At 40.1% G+C, this 19514-nt stretch overlaps 7 protein-coding genes across 15 annotated transcripts; 4 read left to right on the top strand and 3 right to left on the bottom strand.

The window, feature by feature from the left end:
- Nucleotides 1-294: 294 nt before the first annotated feature.
- Nucleotides 295-2829, top strand: LOC135795391 (UPAR/Ly6 domain-containing protein crok-like). The gene is made up of 3 exons (XM_065307071.1): nucleotides 295-497; nucleotides 2084-2305; nucleotides 2365-2829. The coding sequence occupies exons 1-3, from the start codon at nucleotides 440-442 to the stop codon at nucleotides 2577-2579; spliced, it is 495 nt and encodes a 164-aa protein (XP_065163143.1). The 5' UTR covers nucleotides 295-439; the 3' UTR covers nucleotides 2580-2829.
- Nucleotides 2830-3207: 378 nt separating this feature from the next.
- Nucleotides 3208-5224, bottom strand: LOC135795346 (mitochondrial S-adenosylmethionine carrier protein). Of its 3 annotated transcripts, none has more exons than XM_065307028.1 (6): nucleotides 5206-5224; nucleotides 4349-4485; nucleotides 4130-4286; nucleotides 3854-4074; nucleotides 3500-3795; nucleotides 3208-3433 (listed from the first exon to the last, which is right to left on the bottom strand). In XM_065307028.1, exons 2-6 carry the CDS (start codon nucleotides 4379-4381, stop codon nucleotides 3301-3303), a joined length of 840 nt encoding a protein of 279 aa, XP_065163100.1. In that variant the 5' UTR covers nucleotides 4382-4485; nucleotides 5206-5224; the 3' UTR covers nucleotides 3208-3300. The 3 variants fall into 3 exon arrangements, with proteins under 3 accessions (XP_065163100.1, XP_065163089.1, XP_065163081.1); XM_065307017.1 differs by lacking the exon at nucleotides 5206-5224 and adding an exon at nucleotides 4817-4933; XM_065307009.1 differs by lacking the exon at nucleotides 5206-5224 and having other exon boundaries at nucleotides 4349-4700.
- Vps20 (vacuolar protein sorting 20) lies at nucleotides 5171-6281 on the top strand. The gene is made up of 3 exons (XM_065307061.1): nucleotides 5171-5368; nucleotides 5483-5592; nucleotides 5657-6281. Exons 1-3 carry the CDS (start codon nucleotides 5306-5308, stop codon nucleotides 6129-6131), a joined length of 648 nt encoding a protein of 215 aa, XP_065163133.1. The 5' UTR covers nucleotides 5171-5305; the 3' UTR covers nucleotides 6132-6281.
- Nucleotides 6282-6350: 69 nt separating this feature from the next.
- LOC135795362 (thioredoxin domain-containing protein 9) lies at nucleotides 6351-7483 on the bottom strand. Its single transcript, XM_065307040.1, has one exon. The coding sequence runs from the start codon at nucleotides 7327-7329 to the stop codon at nucleotides 6619-6621; it is 711 nt and encodes a 236-aa protein (XP_065163112.1). The 5' UTR covers nucleotides 7330-7483; the 3' UTR covers nucleotides 6351-6618.
- Nucleotides 7484-7733: 250 nt separating this feature from the next.
- Nucleotides 7734-9235, top strand: tzn (tenzing norgay). The gene is made up of 4 exons (XM_065307000.1): nucleotides 7734-7943; nucleotides 8040-8155; nucleotides 8211-8332; nucleotides 8496-9235. Exons 1-4 carry the CDS (start codon nucleotides 7874-7876, stop codon nucleotides 9094-9096), a joined length of 909 nt encoding a protein of 302 aa, XP_065163072.1. The 5' UTR covers nucleotides 7734-7873; the 3' UTR covers nucleotides 9097-9235.
- A 40-nt stretch (nucleotides 9236-9275) lies between these two features.
- On the bottom strand, nucleotides 9276-10539 carry LOC135795370 (uncharacterized). The gene is made up of 3 exons (XM_065307051.1): nucleotides 10398-10539; nucleotides 10151-10344; nucleotides 9276-10091 (listed from the first exon to the last, which is right to left on the bottom strand). The coding sequence occupies exons 2-3, from the start codon at nucleotides 10285-10287 to the stop codon at nucleotides 9560-9562; spliced, it is 669 nt and encodes a 222-aa protein (XP_065163123.1). The 5' UTR covers nucleotides 10288-10344; nucleotides 10398-10539; the 3' UTR covers nucleotides 9276-9559.
- Nucleotides 10540-10586: 47 nt separating this feature from the next.
- Nucleotides 10587-19134, top strand: Plp (Pericentrin-like protein). 7 transcript variants are annotated; one of them, XM_065306937.1, is made up of 14 exons: nucleotides 10587-10692; nucleotides 10868-11027; nucleotides 11094-11227; nucleotides 11291-12236; nucleotides 12302-12316; nucleotides 12378-12750; nucleotides 12854-12970; nucleotides 13090-14154; nucleotides 14279-14446; nucleotides 14559-14624; nucleotides 14900-15259; nucleotides 15313-18300; nucleotides 18359-18828; nucleotides 18889-19134. In XM_065306937.1, exons 3-14 carry the CDS (start codon nucleotides 11104-11106, stop codon nucleotides 18995-18997), a joined length of 6801 nt encoding a protein of 2266 aa, XP_065163009.1. In that variant the 5' UTR covers nucleotides 10587-10692; nucleotides 10868-11027; nucleotides 11094-11103; the 3' UTR covers nucleotides 18998-19134. The 7 variants fall into 7 exon arrangements, with proteins under 7 accessions (XP_065163009.1, XP_065163040.1, XP_065163024.1 ...); XM_065306968.1 differs by lacking the exon at nucleotides 10587-10692 and having other exon boundaries at nucleotides 10723-11027; nucleotides 12378-12569; nucleotides 12630-12750; XM_065306952.1 differs by lacking the exon at nucleotides 10587-10692 and having other exon boundaries at nucleotides 10723-11027; nucleotides 11097-11227.
- Nucleotides 19135-19514: the final 380 nt, after the last annotated feature.

Raw genomic sequence — 19514 nt, 5'->3', positions numbered from 1 at the left:
ACTGTATAATTATAAAATACGATCGTATTCTCATCAAACGTCTTTTTTTTTAACAAAACTTGCGGATTTCGTTTGTATTAATAGTGAAGGTGGCCGAGGATGTCCTCAAAGTGAAATTAAGCATGACAAAAGCAAAAACAATTGAGTTTATGCACATCGTAGATTTGGGTGTTGCCCGATTTGACTCACGTTTGCCAGCAATACCCATGGTAACACATTGAAGTCCATCCATCTCGCATCGTGAGTAGGCAGCACCTATGGAGTAGGGGTCCATCGCTTAAAACATACAATAATCGTGGAAATGAAAGCCTTCGGCTAGTCGCTGCTGCGATTTGACGAACTTTACTAGCGCGCAATACCACGATCACCAGTGCGTAGACAACTCGTGCGTTGTTAAAAAAAAACTTCTTGTGCTGCTTGTAAAACCACAAAGGCAACCATGGCTTCCATTCAGCTAGTTTTATTAATCGTCAGTGCGTTCGCTGTTTTTAGATCAGGTAAATATTTTAACTTTATTGCGCTGTAAATTCAAGTTGAAGTTGAGGTAAAACTTTCACAGATGATTACTTGTGATATAAATATTATTAGTGTCGGGAAAGTGCGGATAGTTATTCCAAGGATAATCAAAATCATTTTTTCCACATTCTCCCGCTTTTGATGTGCGCATTGCATGCAGCCCGACCACAATGGAAATATGAATATAATAATCTGTTATTGCTATTCTCCGCGCGCATATTTTCAAGCAAATTACCGCAAATAAAAAAGTTACATAATCAAATCAAACCCGAACTAATGATAACGATCTTTTTTAAACAAATTACCACCGAAAAAACTTCATTTCGGCGCAACTACGCCATCAAATCGATGGAAGAAGGCAAAGGTAAATGTTTGCTACGCCCACGATTTGCGCCGGCCTATTATTGTTGATATTGCGCGCGTTGTTTGCGCGCTGACATTGAAAACACAGCGGTGCACAACAGTTCGGTGAGCAGCACCTGAGTCTGTCCAGAAAATATGCGATTATGGCGTAATCGACATCTGCGAGGCATTTAATTCGCGCTCCAAGGTGAACCTGCTCCGCGCCGAGTTGACATTATAGCAATTATTTGTGGTTTTCTCTAGCTTCGACTAACGCCCCGTTAATGTGTGTTATGTATTCGTGGTCGCCATTGTTTCATACAAGAAATGGCGCGCCAATTATTACAGTTTTCTCAACAGCAAGCGTGCGCTTCTCCTGCTTTTATATTTATAAAAGTCATGCATGTTTAAAGTCATTTTTTTATTAGTTGCGTGAAACACAACGTTTTCGAGAGTAAAATGCATTTTTTTTGTCAATTTAGCTTAAAATTTCTTGAAAAACATTTAAAAAATAATTGATACCATAAAGTTGATTAAATTTTTATTTAATACTTTAAATGAAACTTCTACTTCGGAAATTTATTGACCCAGAAAACGCCAACATTGACTAGAAACGAAACTTTCAGATGAGTTCATCTAATAACTCAAATCGTAGCCACAAAGTAAAAGTTTCCAAAGCAAATCTTTGCCTTCGTTGAATACGAAGAGTTTCCTCAAAGGATAAGCAAAGATTTCATCATTAATGCGACTGTTAGAAAAAGTTCTCATCGTGTGACCCAGAAACAGTTGTTGTCGTGTGTTTTGTTTTGTTTGCGTCTTCCAACAACGCAATAACATTCTCTTCTTCCGCTCATTTAAACACCGCATCTATGTGCTTCTATCGCTCATAATTCGCCTTCTACGTTGAACTTTTTATTCGTATATAAATGCCACGTTAATGCACGCCGAGTTAGAATTCTAACGGTACGAAACACTTTTCGATCTTGTGTTCATTTGCGGTGCGCTGTTGCAATATAACTACATTTAAATTGTAGTTTTTCTAGTTTTGTACGTCGGATGGGATGTTGCAACGATATCCGACACTCGGATTCGAAACTTTCACTTCGCGCGCGCAGATATTTTCAAAACGCTATCGCATTCACAAATAATCAATTATTAGCAAAATAACAAGTGTAAAACACATATAATATTAATATCTATAATATACATTTGTCGTTTCTTGCAGGCGAGGCATTAAGATGTTGGACATGCTCGGCCGACATGGGCGCACCTTGCGCTGATTATTTCAACACCACGCAGTATCGTCCGTATACCGGCTCAAACTACTACCAGCCCTACGGTGGCGGCAGTGTTGGAAACCAAATCGCCTTGCAGGATTGTGAACAACAGGGTGGTAATATTCCTCTTCGCAATCAACGCGCCGTATGCATGAAAAAGAAGCAAACTAGTAAGCAATTTGTGGCATAAAATCATCGAAAATTTGGCTGAATTTTGGTTCTGATGTAGCTTTCGGCCGTACGACTTACATCCGCCAATGTCGTTTCCTCCACTACGATGAGAAGGTAGGCGCTTGCCCAACAGAAACCACTGGCAGCTCGACCACCGTCGACTTCTGCGAGTATTGCGACTACGACGGTTGCAATGGCGCCACGACAATGCGCAATTCCTTCCTGCTCGCTGCCGTCCTACCTCTCGTTGGCATGCTGCTGCTGAGGAAGTAACTCCTGCACGCCGCCGCGTGCATCTAATTATCTAATCGATTAAGTTCGTGTTTGTTATAGCTATTAATATGTTTTATTTTTCTCAGTACAAAGTGCATCTCACGCGAAATTGACGAAATTCACCTCCTTTTTTTTTGTGTTTTTGTATGAAAGTCTTGCTCGAGTTTTGTAAATATAATTTGACGAACAAAAAGCGAAGTAAAGCAGTAAATAATAGTAAATTTAAATAAATAGGAAAGCGTTTTAATTAGCACTGTATTATTATTCACCGTGAATTTACTCCTCTCCTGCCCCACGGTGATTTTTTTTTTTTTTTGTGAATTTTCGGTGCGTTGCTTTTAAAGAGCGCATATTTTAAGAATTGCGTGGTCGGAGAGGTTTGAGGTGAGGCGAATTACGTAATATTGTTATTTTGAATACGCCGCGACCTTGGTGGGCTTAATTAACCAGTTATAGGCAGATCGCACGCGTCGTTAACTCCGTTGACTCTTCGCGCGTTTCAGGTGATTCAAGCGCACGAGTCATTCTTATTTTCGTTTTTTTTACAATAGCGCTTATACAGAATACATTAGCGAAACAAGTTTCGCATCGCATATTTCACAGAGTTATTATTTAGATGTGAGCAGTGTTATAAAGTTGATTTCGGCTTTTATTGATTGCACGTTTTTTGAAACAGAAACAATGTTAAACGTGAACAACATTTGGTTTATTCTAGTTGTAATTAATTGGAAGACGAGGATGGGTTTGCAAGTAGAGTGGTTTGGCAGAATGCTTTGGAATAGTCGTACATGCCGAAAAAGATGTAGCCGCCGATGGTTATCCACATCACTCGCGGTACAATACCGGCGAAGAATCTTAAAAACAACATAATTATAAGTTAATATGAGATGTTCAAGTCTGATAATTCTAATTATACCCACCCATTGAATCCTTTACTTTGATAGACGGACATCCAAACATCCGCATACTTTAATGCCGTTCCCTGATTGCGCTCCGCAAGCATTATTCGTGTTTTAACAACATCTAAAGGTGTTGTCACGGCCGCGGCAATTCCACCGGCCACTGCACCACAGTTTGCAACTTGTAAAGAGTTTAAAACTTCCGAATTGTTTAACTTTCGGCTGTAGACTTGCTTCAGGTACTCTAATATAGGCAACTGTATGAACGAAAAGGGAATCTCACGTATCACAGTCGAACCAAAACCTCTATACAGACCCTGAAAACGAAAAAAATCGCAAGTCAAACTACTAAAACAAACGAAACCATTATCCTACCATAAATCCTTCATTCCGATACGCTGCTAGCGTTATTTGCACAACACTGTGATGGCTCACTTGTCGGCGTTGTTTAACAACTTCCATTGGCACGCGCACCAAACATGCGACAATTTCGCCAAGAGATGCGCCCACCATGTACACCACAGGCAAAGCACTTGTGTGCACAAGTGGAGATGCAAAGTTTTTGACTGCTTCATAGGTGCAGAAAAACAAAGCAGCTGCAATCCAACCAAATCATTAACAAAAATGATATAAATTGATGTTTTTAACAACCTTGTGGTGCACTGCCAATGATCTGTGGCCCAATTCCTTTATAAATGCCGCGAAATGCTCCAGCCTGTCTAAAACCCTGTGGGGCTTGCAGTCTTGTCTTCAATGTATCCAGAGGGAACAGTGACATGTCCACAGCCATGCCAGCCATCCCACCACCCTAAAATTCAACAATTTGGTATTACTCTAGTGAAATTCTTAATGAAAACCTAGAATACTTACAAATAATGAGGATAAATATAAATTCTTGTCCATTTTTACAATAGACACCTTTCAGTTGTAGGTAATTCGATTATATTGTGCTCAGCAGGAGAGATTGCTGTTGCTTCAGACACAACAATTGGTTTTGCAACCCTTATCTGTAAATATTAGCATCACAGGCTTTTATTTTCATGTGATGGCAGTAAGGTCGGCAGCGATTATCTTCTTCCATATTGCGCTATTTACAGAACACGCACGCACTATCGCATCGTGTAATAAAACCAAATAGTTTAACTTTATAGTAGTTACACGCGACTGAAGATAAAAAATATTCACAGCTACTGACTGCATGCGTAGATTACATAACCTTGCCGATAAAAAAAACGCTACTGAATTCTTTAATTAGTAATAAATAAGTGAAAATGGAGATGATTTAGTCTAATATTGGGTTTAAATTAATCTAATTTATAATTACACATAAAAACATACCTTTTTGTTGAGTGAATGATTACTTTATGAAGTTATTAACTTAAAATTACAGTTATGCTACTTTAATGCGAATAAACGCTAATAACTGCATGAAAATCTTATCAAGCATTGTTGAAAGCAAACAATTGCAATCCCTGCATGCTAAATATTTGTTTACCGCTTTTATTTGATTAAAATTATCTTTTTTTTTTAATAAAATGTTAATGCATTACATATTTAAAAGTGTTTTATTTGAGATGTCTTAGAAGTATTCCATCTTTCTTGATACTTGTTTAATAAATAATTTAATTAATTGTTATAATTTTGTTTCAGTCAATTGTTTGAAACAATTGCATATTGGTTGCCTAGAGTAAGAACAATGTATATTTATTTATTTGATCAGATCTAACCTCAAAGATAATAGAAATTTTGTGGGGACGAGCGGTGGTGCTCTGCGTTTTCGATACTAAATTCTATTTGTGATAAATTAAGCAGTGATATTTTTCCGTCATGGGTAATATATTCAAAAAGTCTAAAGTCTCTAGAATCACAACGCAAGACCGGGCGGTGCTGGTAAGATTGCAATAAATCCAATAAAAATTAAAGCTTGAATTCACGCTTCATTTAAAATAATGCATGACGTTTCGTACAATAATTGTATCAAGACACACTTTGATTATTTCCCAGCAATTGAAACAACAACGAGATAAATTACGTCAGTATCAACGGCGTGTAGAAACATCTCTTGAAAAAGACCGGGTATTAGCGAAGACACTGCTCGCGGCCGGCAAAAAGCCGTAAGTTTATAATAATTCCACAAACATTTCATATGTGAATGATTGAATATATTGCGGATTTCAGTCAGGCGTTACTCTTATTACGCAAGAAGCGGTATCAAGAAGGACTTCTTGAAAACACCGACCGCCAACTGCATAACATCGAACAGTTGGCTGCCGACATTGAGTTTGCATCAGTGGAAGTCCAAGTGGTTGATGGCTTGAAAGCAGGCAACAAGGCATTGCAAGACATCAATGCCACAATGGATCTTGATGAAATCGCACAGATTATGGAAGAGACGCAGGAAGCGGCCGCGAAGCAAGAGGAAATCAACGCGATGCTTAGCGGTGTGCTAACATCGGAAGATGAAGACGCCGTCCTGCAGGAGTTGGATAAACTCATCCAGGAGGAAGTGGACGAGCTGCCGGTGGTTGCCGCCAGTGGCGATGTTGAAGCCGAAGAGGAGGAGGAGGAGATCCTTACACTGCCGATTGTTCCTGACGATAAGATTAGGGTGAAAGAGGAGCGCAACACGCGCCAACTCGAGGCCGCATCATAATCCGGTACAATGTGATTTATTTTTTATTTTTTGGTTTATGTACTACATTATGTAGTAAATTATGCAGACAGACGTGAAACGTACTTGCGCGGGAGAGTGTGTGATTCTTGTACTAACATTTCTGTAAGATAAATTATACGTTTTTATTAATATTCGTGTTTCAATTATAGGAATCTGGTGATTCTTGATTTTCTTGAATTTTAAAGAAAAACATGCTAGTTCTTTAAATATATTTATATTTTTTTATAGAAAAGATATCTGCATATAATTTTATTGCAAATACTGTGCATAATTCATCAAACATCATAATTTGAGTATAACATTGTCAAGTGCAAAAAAAAGGGGAGGTTAATTTGTTTTTAGTTGGATGTAATCATACCAACCGCCAAAACTAGCATTAAATATATGAGGCAAACCTAAAAAGCAAGTTTGTGCAAAATTTCGTATTAATAACGCTAGTTTTGGTCCAATGATAGCAGTTTTAGTTTTAAAGCTCCAGTTCAGCCTCTTCTTCTGCAGTGAGTTCAAAACTCTGTGTAGGTTTTGCAATTGCTTCCTCCATGTACAAATCATCATCCACTCCATTGTAGATTCCATTTCTGATCTTGCCATTACTCTTTCCAACCTTCAGTTGTTTTTGTTCAGAAGGTGGCATACTGAGATCACCTTCATACTCTAGGAATTCATTCTGCGCCAATCTCCATTCCATATCCTCAGTGCTGAAATCATCTCTGTTACCCAGTGTGGTGAAACCTACCAATTTATCCACCATAATACCATTGTGAATGGAAATAATTGACGGTATCACTTTGATTTTAAGTTTTTCGGCAAGGAACGGGCACTTTTCTGCATTCAACTTGGTGAATAAGACTTCCATGTGTTTCGGGGCGAGAATCTTGAAGTGTTTGTCGACGATTCGACACCGTTCATTGGAATTTGTGTAGAAATGAATGATAACTCGCTCTGACTTCTTGATGACTTCAAAGAACTGTTTTTCTTCGGGCAGCTCGTCGTAGCTGCCGTGTCCATTCTGCTTCCACTCTCGCAGTTTTACTTCCCTATCCTTCATCTCTTTGATGCGTTTCTGGCGAAGGGCTTCGAAATCTGAGGCGTCCAAATTGTCGAGCTTCTCAAGGGCTGCATCAACTTGCATATCAATTGCCTTCGTCACCTGCTCAAGTTGCGCGTTCATATCCATTGTGTTTTCGGTGTTTTTAAGTGATATATTATCGTTAAACAGAAATTTATTAATTTACAGCACGTGCTGCAGTAATTAGCGAACGTTTATTAACCGGGTGCGTTGAGGTAATGTAAATTAAAAACGCGATGGGAGACAGTCAAGTGACGTCATGTTTCCCTTGTTATTATTAGTTCAACTTTTTACCACCAGACTTTAAGTTAAATTAAGGTTTTTTGACGTCATTTTATTAGTTTATGTAAACTAATAGTTACTTCAGCTTAAAATTTTATGTTGGTTTAATAATAATTTAATATATATTTTAATAAAATACATTAATTCCGCTTGTAATTCTAATAAATCTAGTACTGATTCAAATAATTTGAGCGTCAACGGTAGCGCCCTCTGTATATCACAAAATATCCGTCATTGCTAAATGTTTTTATTTTCCTAGCGCACATCCAAATCGAAATTATATGTGTTTATCGCGCTTATCATCGTTACCGGCACTCTGAGGTCTGAGGACACTCAAAATCGCCAGTAATTGCGCGTTCTATGCTGTATAATGCTGAAGGCTGCCAGTAACCTCTTGCCCAACGGAGTATTCAGCTGCCTGACCGCCGCATATTTTAAAGGTGAGTGCAATCGCTTTCACCTGCGTATTAGTTCGATTGCGAATGTTTTGCGGCGCGCTCTGTGTTGGGTAATCGAACGTCTGCGATAATTTCCAGCTTCAGCGCTCAAACAAAACGGACTCCGAGGCATGCATAGCACACCGTCGTTGATTCAACTCGAGAAGTTGAATATTCAGGTTTTGCCTGCCCTGTCAGACAATTATATGTATTTGGTATGCATTTTAAATGTTGCCTAGGGGCTTTTAATTATAAAGGAGATTTCTGCAGATTGTTGACAAGGCGACGAATCAAGCGGCGATCATAGATCCGGTCGCTCCTGATGATGTTCTCAAAGCAGTGGCTGAACAACAGGTTAACTTGACAAAGGTTTTAACAACACACCATCATTGGTAAGGATTTAAATCTATAATATTTTACTGTTTTATCAGTTTATACTGATAAAAATAGTGCGCCGTTGAGCTATATTTCAATGAAATAATTAGAAATTTTAAAAAGATCAAGTCAAAGACTTTTATAATTGATGTATTTATTAATGTAATTATGATGATTTAGGGATCATGCAGGGGGAAATCTTCAACTGATCCAGAAATCAAAGAATCCACTCCAGGTCTTCGGCGGCGATGATCGAATCGATGGTTTGACGAATAAAGTGGGCCATGGTGACAGCTTCACCATTGGCGAAGTAAACGTGGAGTGCCTCGCGACTCCTTGCCATACAACCGGCCACATTTGCTATTATCTAACAGCCCCAGGTCAAACACCGGTGGTTTTCACCGGTGACACTTTATTCATCGCCGGTTGCGGACGTTTCTTCGAGGGTACCGCCGAGCAAATGTATTCCGCACTCGTGGAGAAGCTCGGTAAACTACCGGACAACACACAGGTATTCTGCGGGCACGAGTACACCGTATCGAATCTAAAGTTCGCACAACACGTGGAGCGAGATAATGCCGATATAAAAACGAAGCTTGCATGGGCGATGGCGCAACGCGAGAGTAACATGCCCACCGTCCCGGGGACGATTTCCGAAGAGAAGCGTATTAATCCGTTTATGCGTGTGCATGCGCCCGGCGTACAGAAGCACGCGTCCTGCAGCGAACCTCTGGACACGATGCGCGTCATTCGCAAGGAGAAGGATAGCTTTAAAGCTTGAGGATATTTTTGATATTGTTACAATTGGTTATATGCATTTATATTTCTACTGACTTCTTACGGATACGTACACGGCATATTTTTTATTGGAAATGTTATTGAATCTTAATTGAACAAAGAAATACGTTTGGGGAAGCAAATGATTGAGTTTTGCGCATAAATTACAAATAATCTGGGCCATTCTTGTAAAATTTTAATGAAATGCAAGTTTGATAACAGTATATCATGCATGCAAGAATCAATTCTATTTCAAGTCTATATCCTAAGAAATTATGATACAAATCAACTGTACATTCATCATTTGAAATTTTCTTAAAAAACTAATCACAAAACGAGTGTTAATGCATGCTAACTAAACAAAATCACGGTATGCACACGATTTATCTACAGTGACAGTCCATTCACTCGTAAATCATTAATGAATTACATATCGTATCCTCCATTTATCACTTTGTTGAGTGAACTTATTTTTTTAAATTATATTCAGTCATCTCCGCCGCGTACTTCTCTTTCGAACGCTCGTACATGTCCACATACACTTGCTTCTGCACCGTGCTCAGCGTTTTCCACTTGATTGCTAACTGCCGCGTCAATTCCTGCTTGTTCGGTTCAATTTGGCCGGGTTTCAGCTCGGCTACCAACTGCTCCATCAGCGGTTGACGCTGTTCTTGGCAGAACTGGAAGAATGGATTGGATGGGCGTTTTGGCGCTCGCGGATCTTTCTCCGCCTTGGAGACTTTTCGCCTAGGTGGTTTCTTGCCTTTTATTGGTTTTTCTTCACCCTGCTGGGTTGGTTTCTTTGTTTTGTTAGTGGATGATGGCTTGGACTCCTTCTCTTCTTTGATCTTTGGTTTAGAGGGTGGATTTGATCCCATTGCCTCATAAGCTGCTTGAGGTATTTCAGTCCAGTCTTCTGAGTATCTAGCTTTTAGGCGTTCTTTTATGTATTCAACTTGATCCAGTCTACGTTTCGTGATTTTTTTCACTTCTTCAATTCTAAATCATATAAAATATTAGTGAAAATGTATAAGATTGCATAAAATGTATTATTTTACCTGAAAACTAATCTTTCATTGCTTTTTTGTATGGTTTCACATTCTTCCAAAAGTAACTTATATTTTTTATAATAAACATTGTTTTCGTGCAGTCTATCGCCATAAATCCCATCATTTTCAGAGTCATCAGACATCATTTTCAAGAATATTTTCTTCGTGATTTTAGGGTTTTAAGGTTAGGAAAAACAATTCCTCTAAAATTACAATAGACATTTAACATTAATCTAACCTACAGTTTAAATCAAACCTTTTCTCTTACAATTGTACCGGTCCATCAGCATTTAATGTAATACTTACATATTTGCTTGAGAACTATTAATAATTGGTTTTTGTTTGTAAAAGTCGTTAGTGGTCGTTGAGTTCATGACATAGTCCATCGGGTGAGTTAGTCTGCCAAATATACACTTCTTTCTGTTTCATTGATACAAACAATAACGCTGTGGTGAAACGTCTTTAGACGTATTTAAATGATAATTATAAACAATTAGTGCAAAATCCGCAATATATTACTGTTCAATTGCAAACGCACCAAATAAGAACCAGTACGTATACCTCACTTATTAGTCAACGAATTTTTAACAATAACTTGTAACGCATATAAATACTAACTCTGGGGGTAACCTTGGTTTGTGCTTAAAACTAACCAATTTATTATTTATTTACGTTTACGTATGCGTATTCCTATTGATTTAATAGACCCACATTTGTAACGATCAGATCTCGATGCTGCGTTCGTGGTTCCCTGCGAAGAGATGCGCGCGTAAAAGTGCTCCTATAGAAAACGACAGGAGTTATTAATAGCAGTTTCACCAAAGTGTTCAGCAGAGAGCCACAAATACTTAACATTGAGATAGGACTAGAAAACAGACAGGAAGTGGTGAGCCTTGACTTTAGATTTCAGTTCATCAAACACTCATATTCTTAGCTGTTGATGTATTTTTAGCAGCAGGATCATGTCTGGGAATAGCTCACCCTTGCACAGCACAGACACCTCATTGTCACTCAGCCCTGGCTTGCTCCCAGAGAAGAATACAGTCAATGAGCTGAAAACAATTGAGCAACACAGCAGTATTTCAGGTATTATTAAACTGCAAACGCGTTTTATAACATTTTCTAACCCAAATTGAATTTGTGCTTCAGAACACCTATCCAGTTTAAATAGTTTAGAAAACGATCGTTCATTGCTCGAAATTGAAATCAGCAACATTCCCGATCTCAACACAATTGTCGCCGATGTCTCGCCACCGATCTCTCTTAGTTTATCCAATTTATCCAACTCAGCTGGCAAGAACGTTAAAAGTGTGTTGGAAGAAATCCTTCACAATGAGCAGTTTAAGTCGGAGCGCTCCGACCGGCTCGATTCAAACGATGATGTCAGCTTGAATATTTTTGATGGCGTGAATCTGGATGACAGCAGCATCAATAACTATGTGCTCAAACTGAAGAGTCAGGAGTCGGACGTGTACAGCTATCAAGACGACGCGAAGGTGCGTAGTCTGGAAGACGCGCTCAGCGTCAAAGACAGTATTATTCAAGCGCTCAACGTCGAGGTGGAATCACTCAAGGATCTTGCCAGTAATCAGAGCACGTTGAGCATGAACACGACGCTCACCGAATACAAAATGTTTCAGGACGAATGCGCGACGAAATTTGTTAACTTCGAAAATGCACTGGCACACCGGGATTCCGTTATTGCGAAACTTAAAGATTCGTTGATAACCGCGCAGAAACATGAGGATGAGATGCGCGCTGAATGCGAGCAGTATAGCAAGGATATCCAGTGCGTTCAGACCGAACTCGCCGAAGCTGTGGAGTATATTAAGAAATGTAAATGCAAGTGCCTTGATACTAGTAATAAGAATGACTTCGATTTCGATCTAAACGCCATTTATGCTCAACTAGAGGAGCGTCTAGACTCGGATACCGAATTTATTGAGAGATTTAAACGAAGTATTAGTGAATATGTACAGTGTAAGCTAGGAAGAAATGATTCCGTCCATGAAGTGGAAATCAGCCGATTACAAGAGAAGCATGTGAAGGAAATGGACGATACGCGCAAATTCTACGAGGAGAAATGTGCGGACTTGTAAGTTTTGATGGTTTTTCTTTCGATTTTGAACTGATCAAATATTTTATTTGTGCTTTGCGAAGAGGTGAAACAACACAGTATGTTATCTTATGCAATCGAATTGAACGTAAACACTGACTGAACTTTGTATTTCTCTAGAATATCAAACGAATTAGTGAGTCCACAAAGTAGAAAGCTTTCCGATGAGGAGCTACAATCCGAGGATGATTTGTCTGACTTGTACGTGGGCGAATTTGCATCGAAATCGTTTTTGATTGAAGATAAATTGACGCCAGAGAAAGTGCACGCATTCAAGAACAAGATCGATGATGCATCGCTTGTTTTAAGCAAGTACGACTTGGAAAATCTCGGGGAAGACGCGCTCAATTCGCTGAAAACCACTTTGGATAGTTTTAGGTTTGTTGCAAATGCGCCGCTGGATGCGCATCATTATCAGGCGGAAATTGACAGTCTGCGACAACAATTGGATATTTTACAGCGTGCCAAAGAATTGAAAGATGCTGGTACACAGGTTAGTTTATTTACGCAGAAATTTAACTCTGTTTTTCTTAACTCACAGATATGAAAATGTGAAGAAGAATCATTATTTTGTGTGTTTTTTATTATTATTGAAGGCTAACTCCGGGGATCAAGAAATTGATGGCATCGTGCAGAGCTACCAAGTACGCCTTAACGAACAGGTGGAACAAGCTAAATTTGATATCATGTTTGCGTTGGAAAATAACATCTCAGTAAGTTATTTGTAATTACCATAGAAACTTTATTTTGACGAAATAACTTTTTGAGAAGTACGAATATTTTTTTATAAAATAAATTCAAATTTTTATTTATTGGCGTTGATTTCCACTAGAAACTAGCCGAAAGCGAGTGTAATGACGATGATTGGCCAAAGGAGTTTCTTGAAATCCGTAACAAACTCAGCGCCAAATACGAAAGGCAACTCGTCGACATCAAGAACCACCATGAAATGGAAGTGTCCCGCTTGAATGAGAAACTAAGTCAAGTGAGGAGCATTGCGAGAAATTGTATCACGCCACAGCGTTCACAAGATGGTTCCGACGATGAAGAAATTACCAAAGAACGCCAGACCACCAACACGCTGCGCAATTTACTCATCGACTGCTATAAATACTTTGGGCAGTGTGAGGAGGAGCTCAACACTACTTTGTTTGAAGAACTCGCCAAAAATTCCATGCTGGACTCCGACAGTGATCATAACATCCATGACTCGAATTCCAGCTCCTCTAAAACGGACGTATCTGCATCGAAGCGCGTGCATTTGGCTCCGAATATTCAGGAGTATATAGAAAAAATTGACAAACAGGCTGAGAATGTCTCAATGGAGTTTAAAAACGAATTGAGATTGTGTTTAGCGAGGTTGAAATCGGAAGCCAATGCAATTCTTGAATTAACTTGTAAGAATGTCGAAAGTGGATCGTCGCATGGAGTTGTGTTGCGCAATGAAAACGAGCGCCCGCTCGAGGATAAGATCCAGTCGCTCAGGATGCAAATCGCTTCCGATGCACAGATTAAAGAAGAGTTAAACAGTCAACTCTCTGAGGCGAAGCAGCTTGTGCAGACATTGGAAAATGAGAAGACTCAACTCGATCATCAGATGGAGGGTGTGATTGCTAAAAATAGAATCACCGAAGACGAGTTAGCGAGGGCGCGTGATAAAATCGGCGAGTTGATCGACTACGGCCGGAAAGAGGTTGTTTCCGAGGGGTACGGTGAGAATATGCTGCATGGTGGGTCGGTGCGAACACCGCTTGTGGAACTAAACGAGAGAGCGCGACAAATCATCGCCGAGAATAAATGCGACAGCAAAACACTGCGGATCATTGAGGAGCTAAGTCGGGAGTGTGATCAACTTGTAGAGGATGCAAAACGTGAACGTCTGGACTTTGTCTTGCAGGTAAAAACAAACATAGATTATATTATTATAACATTGTTGTCATGGTTTCTGTCGTCAATCATTTTCTGCTTTTGCGATTGTAATTTTTCGTTCACTTCATGCTTTTCGTCAACGCCCGGCGCAGATCGAATCGGCCGATAAGAAACTTAAATCAACACAAAGGTTCCTCGAGGAGCAGGCGGTTGAGCGCGAGCAGGAGCGCGACGAGGCGTCGAAAACGATCAGCGTACTGCGCGATCAGCTCAAGGATCGTCTTAAGGACCGTGCTGGTTACGAGCGCGTCAACGAGGAGGTAAGTGTGCGCGATGGACGCTTTTTGCATGCACGGCACGCTTTTCTTTTCACGTACTTGGTCCATTATTACTAACTGGTTTGGCGCTAATCCTGCACTACTCCTGCTTTAGACAATGGATCGTGGAGACACATGGGCGTGGGGCGATCGTGGACGAATCGTTCAGATTGAGAGAAGCGTAAGTCGTATGCAAAGCGCGAGCGTGCTGGAAAACGGAAAAACATTCGTCGCGAAGACTCGAAGTCGCGCGTCGTGAAGTTATTTTTGGTTTCACGCGCTCGTGCTATATTTGTGCTTCTTCCTGTCTTCAGGCATTCGGTCGGCGACGCGCGCCGTGTCTAGTGCCCGCAGACGACGTAGTTCTCAACACACTTTTTTATTCACTCTTTGCAAAATGTAGACAGCCGCACTAACTTCTCAGTGAGCAAACGCTAATTATTGTGTCTTGGTCAGGTCGAGGGTTTCGAGAAGCAGATGCACGAGATGTCGAAGCTGATTTCCGAAGGGGAGAAGCGTTTCCAAGTGGTGAATGTCGAACGGGAAGAAGCAATTGAAAAGATTGGCTTACTTCGGGACATCATAAAGGATCTGGAGAAGCAAATCAAATCCAAAGAGGACTTGGAGGCCGAATTGCAGTCATTGCTGAGGAAGCAGCGTGAGGCGAACGACGTTTTGGTACAAGAATTAGACGCTGCAGCCAATACCACAAACTTTGAGGCTCACATCATTCAACTCGAAGAAGAAGTCATCAAGTTACGCAGGGCAAATGATATTGTTGGCAATGAGGGATTAATAAAACAAATCCAGAGCCAGGTAAGTTACGATATCAAAAAAATTGCATATTTTTGATTTATTTTTGTATAAAGTTGCATGAATTGGAACTGTTGGTTGACAAAAACATTCGTGAGATTGAATCTTTATACGCGACGAGGTCTGCAACAACTTGTAGTACACCGTCTGAAGAGATGTCGGTCCAAGATCAGATCCGCCCAAAAACACCGAATTCTACCGTGGATGACTGCGAGGTACCGTTACAACAGTTATCGCGTCTTAAAGAAAAATTGCTCAAACATTCGCGGGCTGAGAACTCAGCGCTCAAACGGATTCAGGACATGGAACTACAACTTTTACATGCCAAACAGGAGCACGATGAGCTGCACAACGAAAAGGATGTGCTGCAGGAACAAGTCTCCGAGCAATTGGTGCTCATCTCGTCACTGCAGATGCGTTTGGATGATCAACGAATTCGAGCCGAACATGTGCAAAAACAAGCAAACGCCTCGCTTGAGATGCGAATTTATGATCTAGAGAATGATCTCCAAGCGTTAAGGGATAAGCTCCAGTCTAGAGAGAGCACAATTAAAAATTTAAACAAGATTATCGAGGAAACTAAACAACGACTACGGGATCGTGAGGAGGAATTAAGTTCTACTCTGGAAGAATCAGAAGTTTGTGATCTCAAGGCGCAAATTGACCGACTTAAAGCAGACAACGAAATTATGCGGCAGAAAATTGAGAACGATGCGCAAAACGCTCAAATTCTACCTAGTTTAGTTGACAATATTATTGCGGATAAAAATAAAGACATTGAAAGTTTGCGCTTGAAGTTAGAGGACACCGAGCGACAGTTTGAACTGTTTAGGAGTTCATGTTCCGCGGATAAAACCGACGACGTAACTCGCGACGTATATTCTTTATTTAATGTTTCTTCTCCAGAACGAATGCGTGGTGCAAGCTCGGTGAATTCGCCCAACTTGACAAAATTCGTACCGGAAATTTCTAGCATCGAAAAGTGCGGTCCACCAAACTTGCATTATACAACTGACGGATCGCTTATGAAGCCAAATTCGACCGAAATTCAGAAAACTATTGAGAGGCACGTACATTTTGAAGATGAAGCTGCTCAGACAATACCCACTCCCGAATTTACGGGTGAATTCGACGTCCTTAACGAGGAACTGCAACAAGTAAAGGAGAAACTTGAAGCGGCAGAGAACAATGTAAGTGAACTTCGGGTTGATCTAGCGCAGGCCAAAATGCATCTGACTGAACGCGAAACTGAATTAAACGGGCTGCACGAAGACGCAAAGCGAAAAGATGACATGTACATGCAGTTGGCAAAGGAGAAACGCGAAATTGAAATGCAATTTGATACCCTGGATGCTATCAGGCACAGTATTGAGGACTTGCAGAAGAATGAACTGCAATTGAAGGAATTACTCCAGGAAACACGCGAGAAATACGCTGAGAAGGAAGATAGTTGCGCAAAACTCCAAACGGAATTGGCGAATTATCAAATTTTAAAGGAGGAAGAAATTATTAATATCATGGAAGAAAATAAAAAACGTTGTGAGACGTTAATAACAGATTTAGAGCATTTAAACATCGAGTATCAAGAGTGTCGAAAGAAACACAATGAAGAAATGAAAGAACTGAAGCGTTTACTTGAAGATCGCGAGTGTGAGCTTGAGATTCTCAATGAAGATGTTACCCGGTATCAGAACGAGATTCACACGTTGGAGGACCGTCTAAAGCAGGTGCCAAAGGAAACGCTACAAGGCGCCATGCACAAGAAGGAACTCGCTGAGAAGGAGCTCGAGATTGTCAAGTTGAAGTCCACAATTGAGAGTTTGAAACGCGAGACTAGTAATATCTTGGATCATCTCACTGTCAAAGAGGAGATCATCGATAGAATGAAAGTGGATAGTGAAGCATTGCGCATCAATCTAGAGACGATTAAAGCAAAAATGAACGAAAGTGGTAATATTTACGATTTGCGCCAGAAGTTGGTTCGTGAACGTGAATTCAACGCGCAATTACATTCGGAAAATGAAGCATCCATTGATGAAGTCGCGTATCAAGTGCGTCAACAACTGAATGACTCCGCAGTACTGGATGATAAGATTTTCACGGCGTTGGGTTCAGGAGATTTCAACAACTATACTGAAACTGAGATTCTCGAGGCTAATTTACGCAAAGAACGCAAAAGTCGAATGTTACTCGCCGAAAAATTCAAAGAGTTGGAAGTGAAGTTTCAAGAAGCAATGGAAACGGAAAAGCAATTGCAGAGCGCACTGGATGATCAAAAGAAATTGTTTGATCACGTGCAAGTGGAGGATACGAATATGATGTCACAAATCCGAGCGAAATTAGAAGAAGCCATGGCAACCGAGTTGGAGTACGAAGCGCAACTTAACAAGGAACGATCCATGCGTTTACAATTAGAAAATGATTGGGCAGCTTTGCGCAGGAACTCAAATAGCGTTAATTCAGCAACAGAGTATGTTTCATTGGGTAACCTGCAAGAGCAACGTTTACAACGAGAAATCAAACAGCTTCAGGAGGAAGTGGTCAATCTCAAGAGGGAGATAAAGATTTTGAAGAAGAGTAAAAATTCGGCTGACTGTGAAATAAAATATTCCAAGGAAATGTTAACGTTGAAAGACACTGAGCTTGTGAAACTAGAGAAGAAATTAGTAAAACGCGAGTCCGAGATTCGTATGCTTCAGGATAATCTTAAGCAACAGAAAATCGAACTTGATATGAAAATTTCTGAGATAGAAAATAGCAAAGTCCTAGTTTCCACTTTAGAACAAGACAAACTTCAATTGACTATGAAGGTGACTGTTTTGGAAGCAAGACAACCCGTGCAGTCTTCATCGATAGTTCCTGATGTATTCTTGCAGAAAATGAAAGACCTAGGGGAGCTTGTTACTGAGCACATTAACGAGAACAAATTGATGTCAGATACAATAATGAAGCTGACTACGGAACGTAATCAATTGGAGGGGAAGATCCGATTGCTGGAGGAAAGAGATCGTATGCATGTGCCTTTCGACGATCCGGTTTCACGGGTAGGTTAATTTTTTAAGGTGATTTCTTGCATTGACCAATAATTTGTTATCCATTTAGGCAAATCACTTGTTTGGAAAGTACCTACGCGCAGATAGCTACAGGCACGCGCTATCATTTCAAAAAAAGTACCTGATTGGCTTATTGGCAACGTATCAGGATGCCGTTGGGCATCCGCTGGGTAAGTTCGAGCCGAAGAGAAGTCACGCGAAGAAAAGGGGCGTGAATCGCTTTCGATCGGTTGCGGTTGTGTTTATCGCCATATTTCGAATGAAATACATGGTGCAGCGATGGCATAGTGGGTCGCGCGGCTTCCAGTATATGTCCCTGCAGCGGCGTTTTCGTAGCGAGAACCTAGGGACACATTTTCAAGTTGGAAAGCCAGTATCTGGAGACCATTTCCGAATAGGCGCTAATACTCGTCAGCAGCATTTGAACCTGGGCGCTTCGACTTCTGGTATTCCTTGCTCGGGGATGTCTCCGCCTTGTAAAGATGCCACGCAAACGACTAGTACTAAAGTGGTTCCTGAGTAAGACGGCTTCACTTTTTCTTCGTGTCAGTTTTTATTTCATTTTATTTTTTTTATTAGAGTTTTTGAACAAATGCGACCTCGAGCAGTTGACCTGGATTCCTACTTCGAACGATTTAATCTGATCCAGCAGCGTTTGGGGACGACGTTGAATACTTTTAATTCTTAACTATCTTAAATATGTCTAAGTTCTACGAGACTGACATTGTATTATGAATTATGTTTTTATAAATAGTTTTCTCAAATTTCTAAAGATTAAGTTTAAGTCACACTGTATCTGCTGTAAAAATAAAATAATTTGAGGTTTTTCATAGTTATATTATAGTTTTAACCCTTTGTGCATACATTGTCGACTTTTTAAAAATACAGGAAGTGCCCTGGAATGCCCATCAACATTTGCTGTTTGTTGCAAAACATCACATATTTCCTTTTCGGACCGCATGTTATAGCTTAAGACACTCCTTACAACGTGCATATCTGAACGACTGTTTTAAAGGAAAGGAAGTGCCCTAAAATACCCATTTTAATGACTACTTTTTTAAAACATTATTTGGGGTTTCTCAACTTCACCTTATTTCAGGAACTACTAATGATAATCAAAAGCGGAAAACTGCATTATGTTCAGGAAAATATTCTACGTCAGATTTATAAGATTTTAAAATTTTCATTTTTAAGGAAATGAAAAA

Source organism: Atheta coriaria, unplaced genomic scaffold (genome assembly GCF_025399875.1).
Source record: "Atheta coriaria isolate IRGN ID8LTWV9N9 unplaced genomic scaffold, Caltech_Dcor_3.1 hic_scaffold_1_pilon, whole genome shotgun sequence".
NCBI classification, from domain to species: domain Eukaryota; kingdom Metazoa; phylum Arthropoda; class Insecta; order Coleoptera; family Staphylinidae; genus Dalotia; species Dalotia coriaria.
Note: the sequence above shows the minus strand (reverse complement) of the source record. Positions and strands in the feature narration are given on the sequence as shown.

What these genes read in the sequence shown, in the direction of transcription:
- LOC135795370 (XM_065307051.1), bottom strand. Translation starts at nt 10,287, where the DNA reads ATGATGTCTGATGACTCTGAAAATGATGGGATTTATGGCGATAGACTG. An exon ending in AATGAAAGATTAGTTTTCAG is followed by an intron (nt 10,092 to 10,150) that starts GTAAAATAATAC and finishes TATATGATTTAG; the next exon opens with AATTGAAGAAGTGAAAAAAA.
- tzn (XM_065307000.1), top strand. Translation starts at nt 7,874, where the DNA reads ATGCTGAAGGCTGCCAGTAACCTCTTGCCCAACGGAGTATTCAGCTGC. An exon ending in CAGACAATTATATGTATTTG is followed by an intron (nt 8,156 to 8,210) that starts GTATGCATTTTA and finishes AGATTTCTGCAG; the next exon opens with ATTGTTGACAAGGCGACGAA. An exon ending in TTAACAACACACCATCATTG is followed by an intron (nt 8,333 to 8,495) that starts GTAAGGATTTAA and finishes ATGATGATTTAG; the next exon opens with GGATCATGCAGGGGGAAATC.
- Vps20 (XM_065307061.1), top strand. Translation starts at nt 5,306, where the DNA reads ATGGGTAATATATTCAAAAAGTCTAAAGTCTCTAGAATCACAACGCAA. An exon ending in CGCAAGACCGGGCGGTGCTG is followed by an intron (nt 5,369 to 5,482) that starts GTAAGATTGCAA and finishes ATTATTTCCCAG; the next exon opens with CAATTGAAACAACAACGAGA. An exon ending in CTCGCGGCCGGCAAAAAGCC is followed by an intron (nt 5,593 to 5,656) that starts GTAAGTTTATAA and finishes TGCGGATTTCAG; the next exon opens with TCAGGCGTTACTCTTATTAC.
- LOC135795391 (XM_065307071.1), top strand. Translation starts at nt 440, where the DNA reads ATGGCTTCCATTCAGCTAGTTTTATTAATCGTCAGTGCGTTCGCTGTT. An exon ending in GTTCGCTGTTTTTAGATCAG is followed by an intron (nt 498 to 2,083) that starts GTAAATATTTTA and finishes CGTTTCTTGCAG; the next exon opens with GCGAGGCATTAAGATGTTGG. An exon ending in CATGAAAAAGAAGCAAACTA is followed by an intron (nt 2,306 to 2,364) that starts GTAAGCAATTTG and finishes GTTCTGATGTAG; the next exon opens with CTTTCGGCCGTACGACTTAC.
- Plp (XM_065306937.1), top strand. Translation starts at nt 11,104, where the DNA reads ATGTCTGGGAATAGCTCACCCTTGCACAGCACAGACACCTCATTGTCA. An exon ending in ACGAGCGCGTCAACGAGGAG is followed by an intron (nt 14,447 to 14,558) that starts GTAAGTGTGCGC and finishes CTCCTGCTTTAG; the next exon opens with ACAATGGATCGTGGAGACAC. An exon ending in AGTACTAAAGTGGTTCCTGA is followed by an intron (nt 18,829 to 18,888) that starts GTAAGACGGCTT and finishes TTTTTTTATTAG; the next exon opens with AGTTTTTGAACAAATGCGAC.
- LOC135795362 (XM_065307040.1), bottom strand. Translation starts at nt 7,329, where the DNA reads ATGGATATGAACGCGCAACTTGAGCAGGTGACGAAGGCAATTGATATG.
- LOC135795346 (XM_065307028.1), bottom strand. Translation starts at nt 4,381, where the DNA reads ATGGACAAGAATTTATATTTATCCTCATTATTT. An exon ending in TATATTTATCCTCATTATTT is followed by an intron (nt 4,287 to 4,348) that starts GTAAGTATTCTA and finishes GTTGAATTTTAG; the next exon opens with GGTGGTGGGATGGCTGGCAT. An exon ending in CATTGGCAGTGCACCACAAG is followed by an intron (nt 4,075 to 4,129) that starts GTTGTTAAAAAC and finishes GTTGGATTGCAG; the next exon opens with CTGCTTTGTTTTTCTGCACC.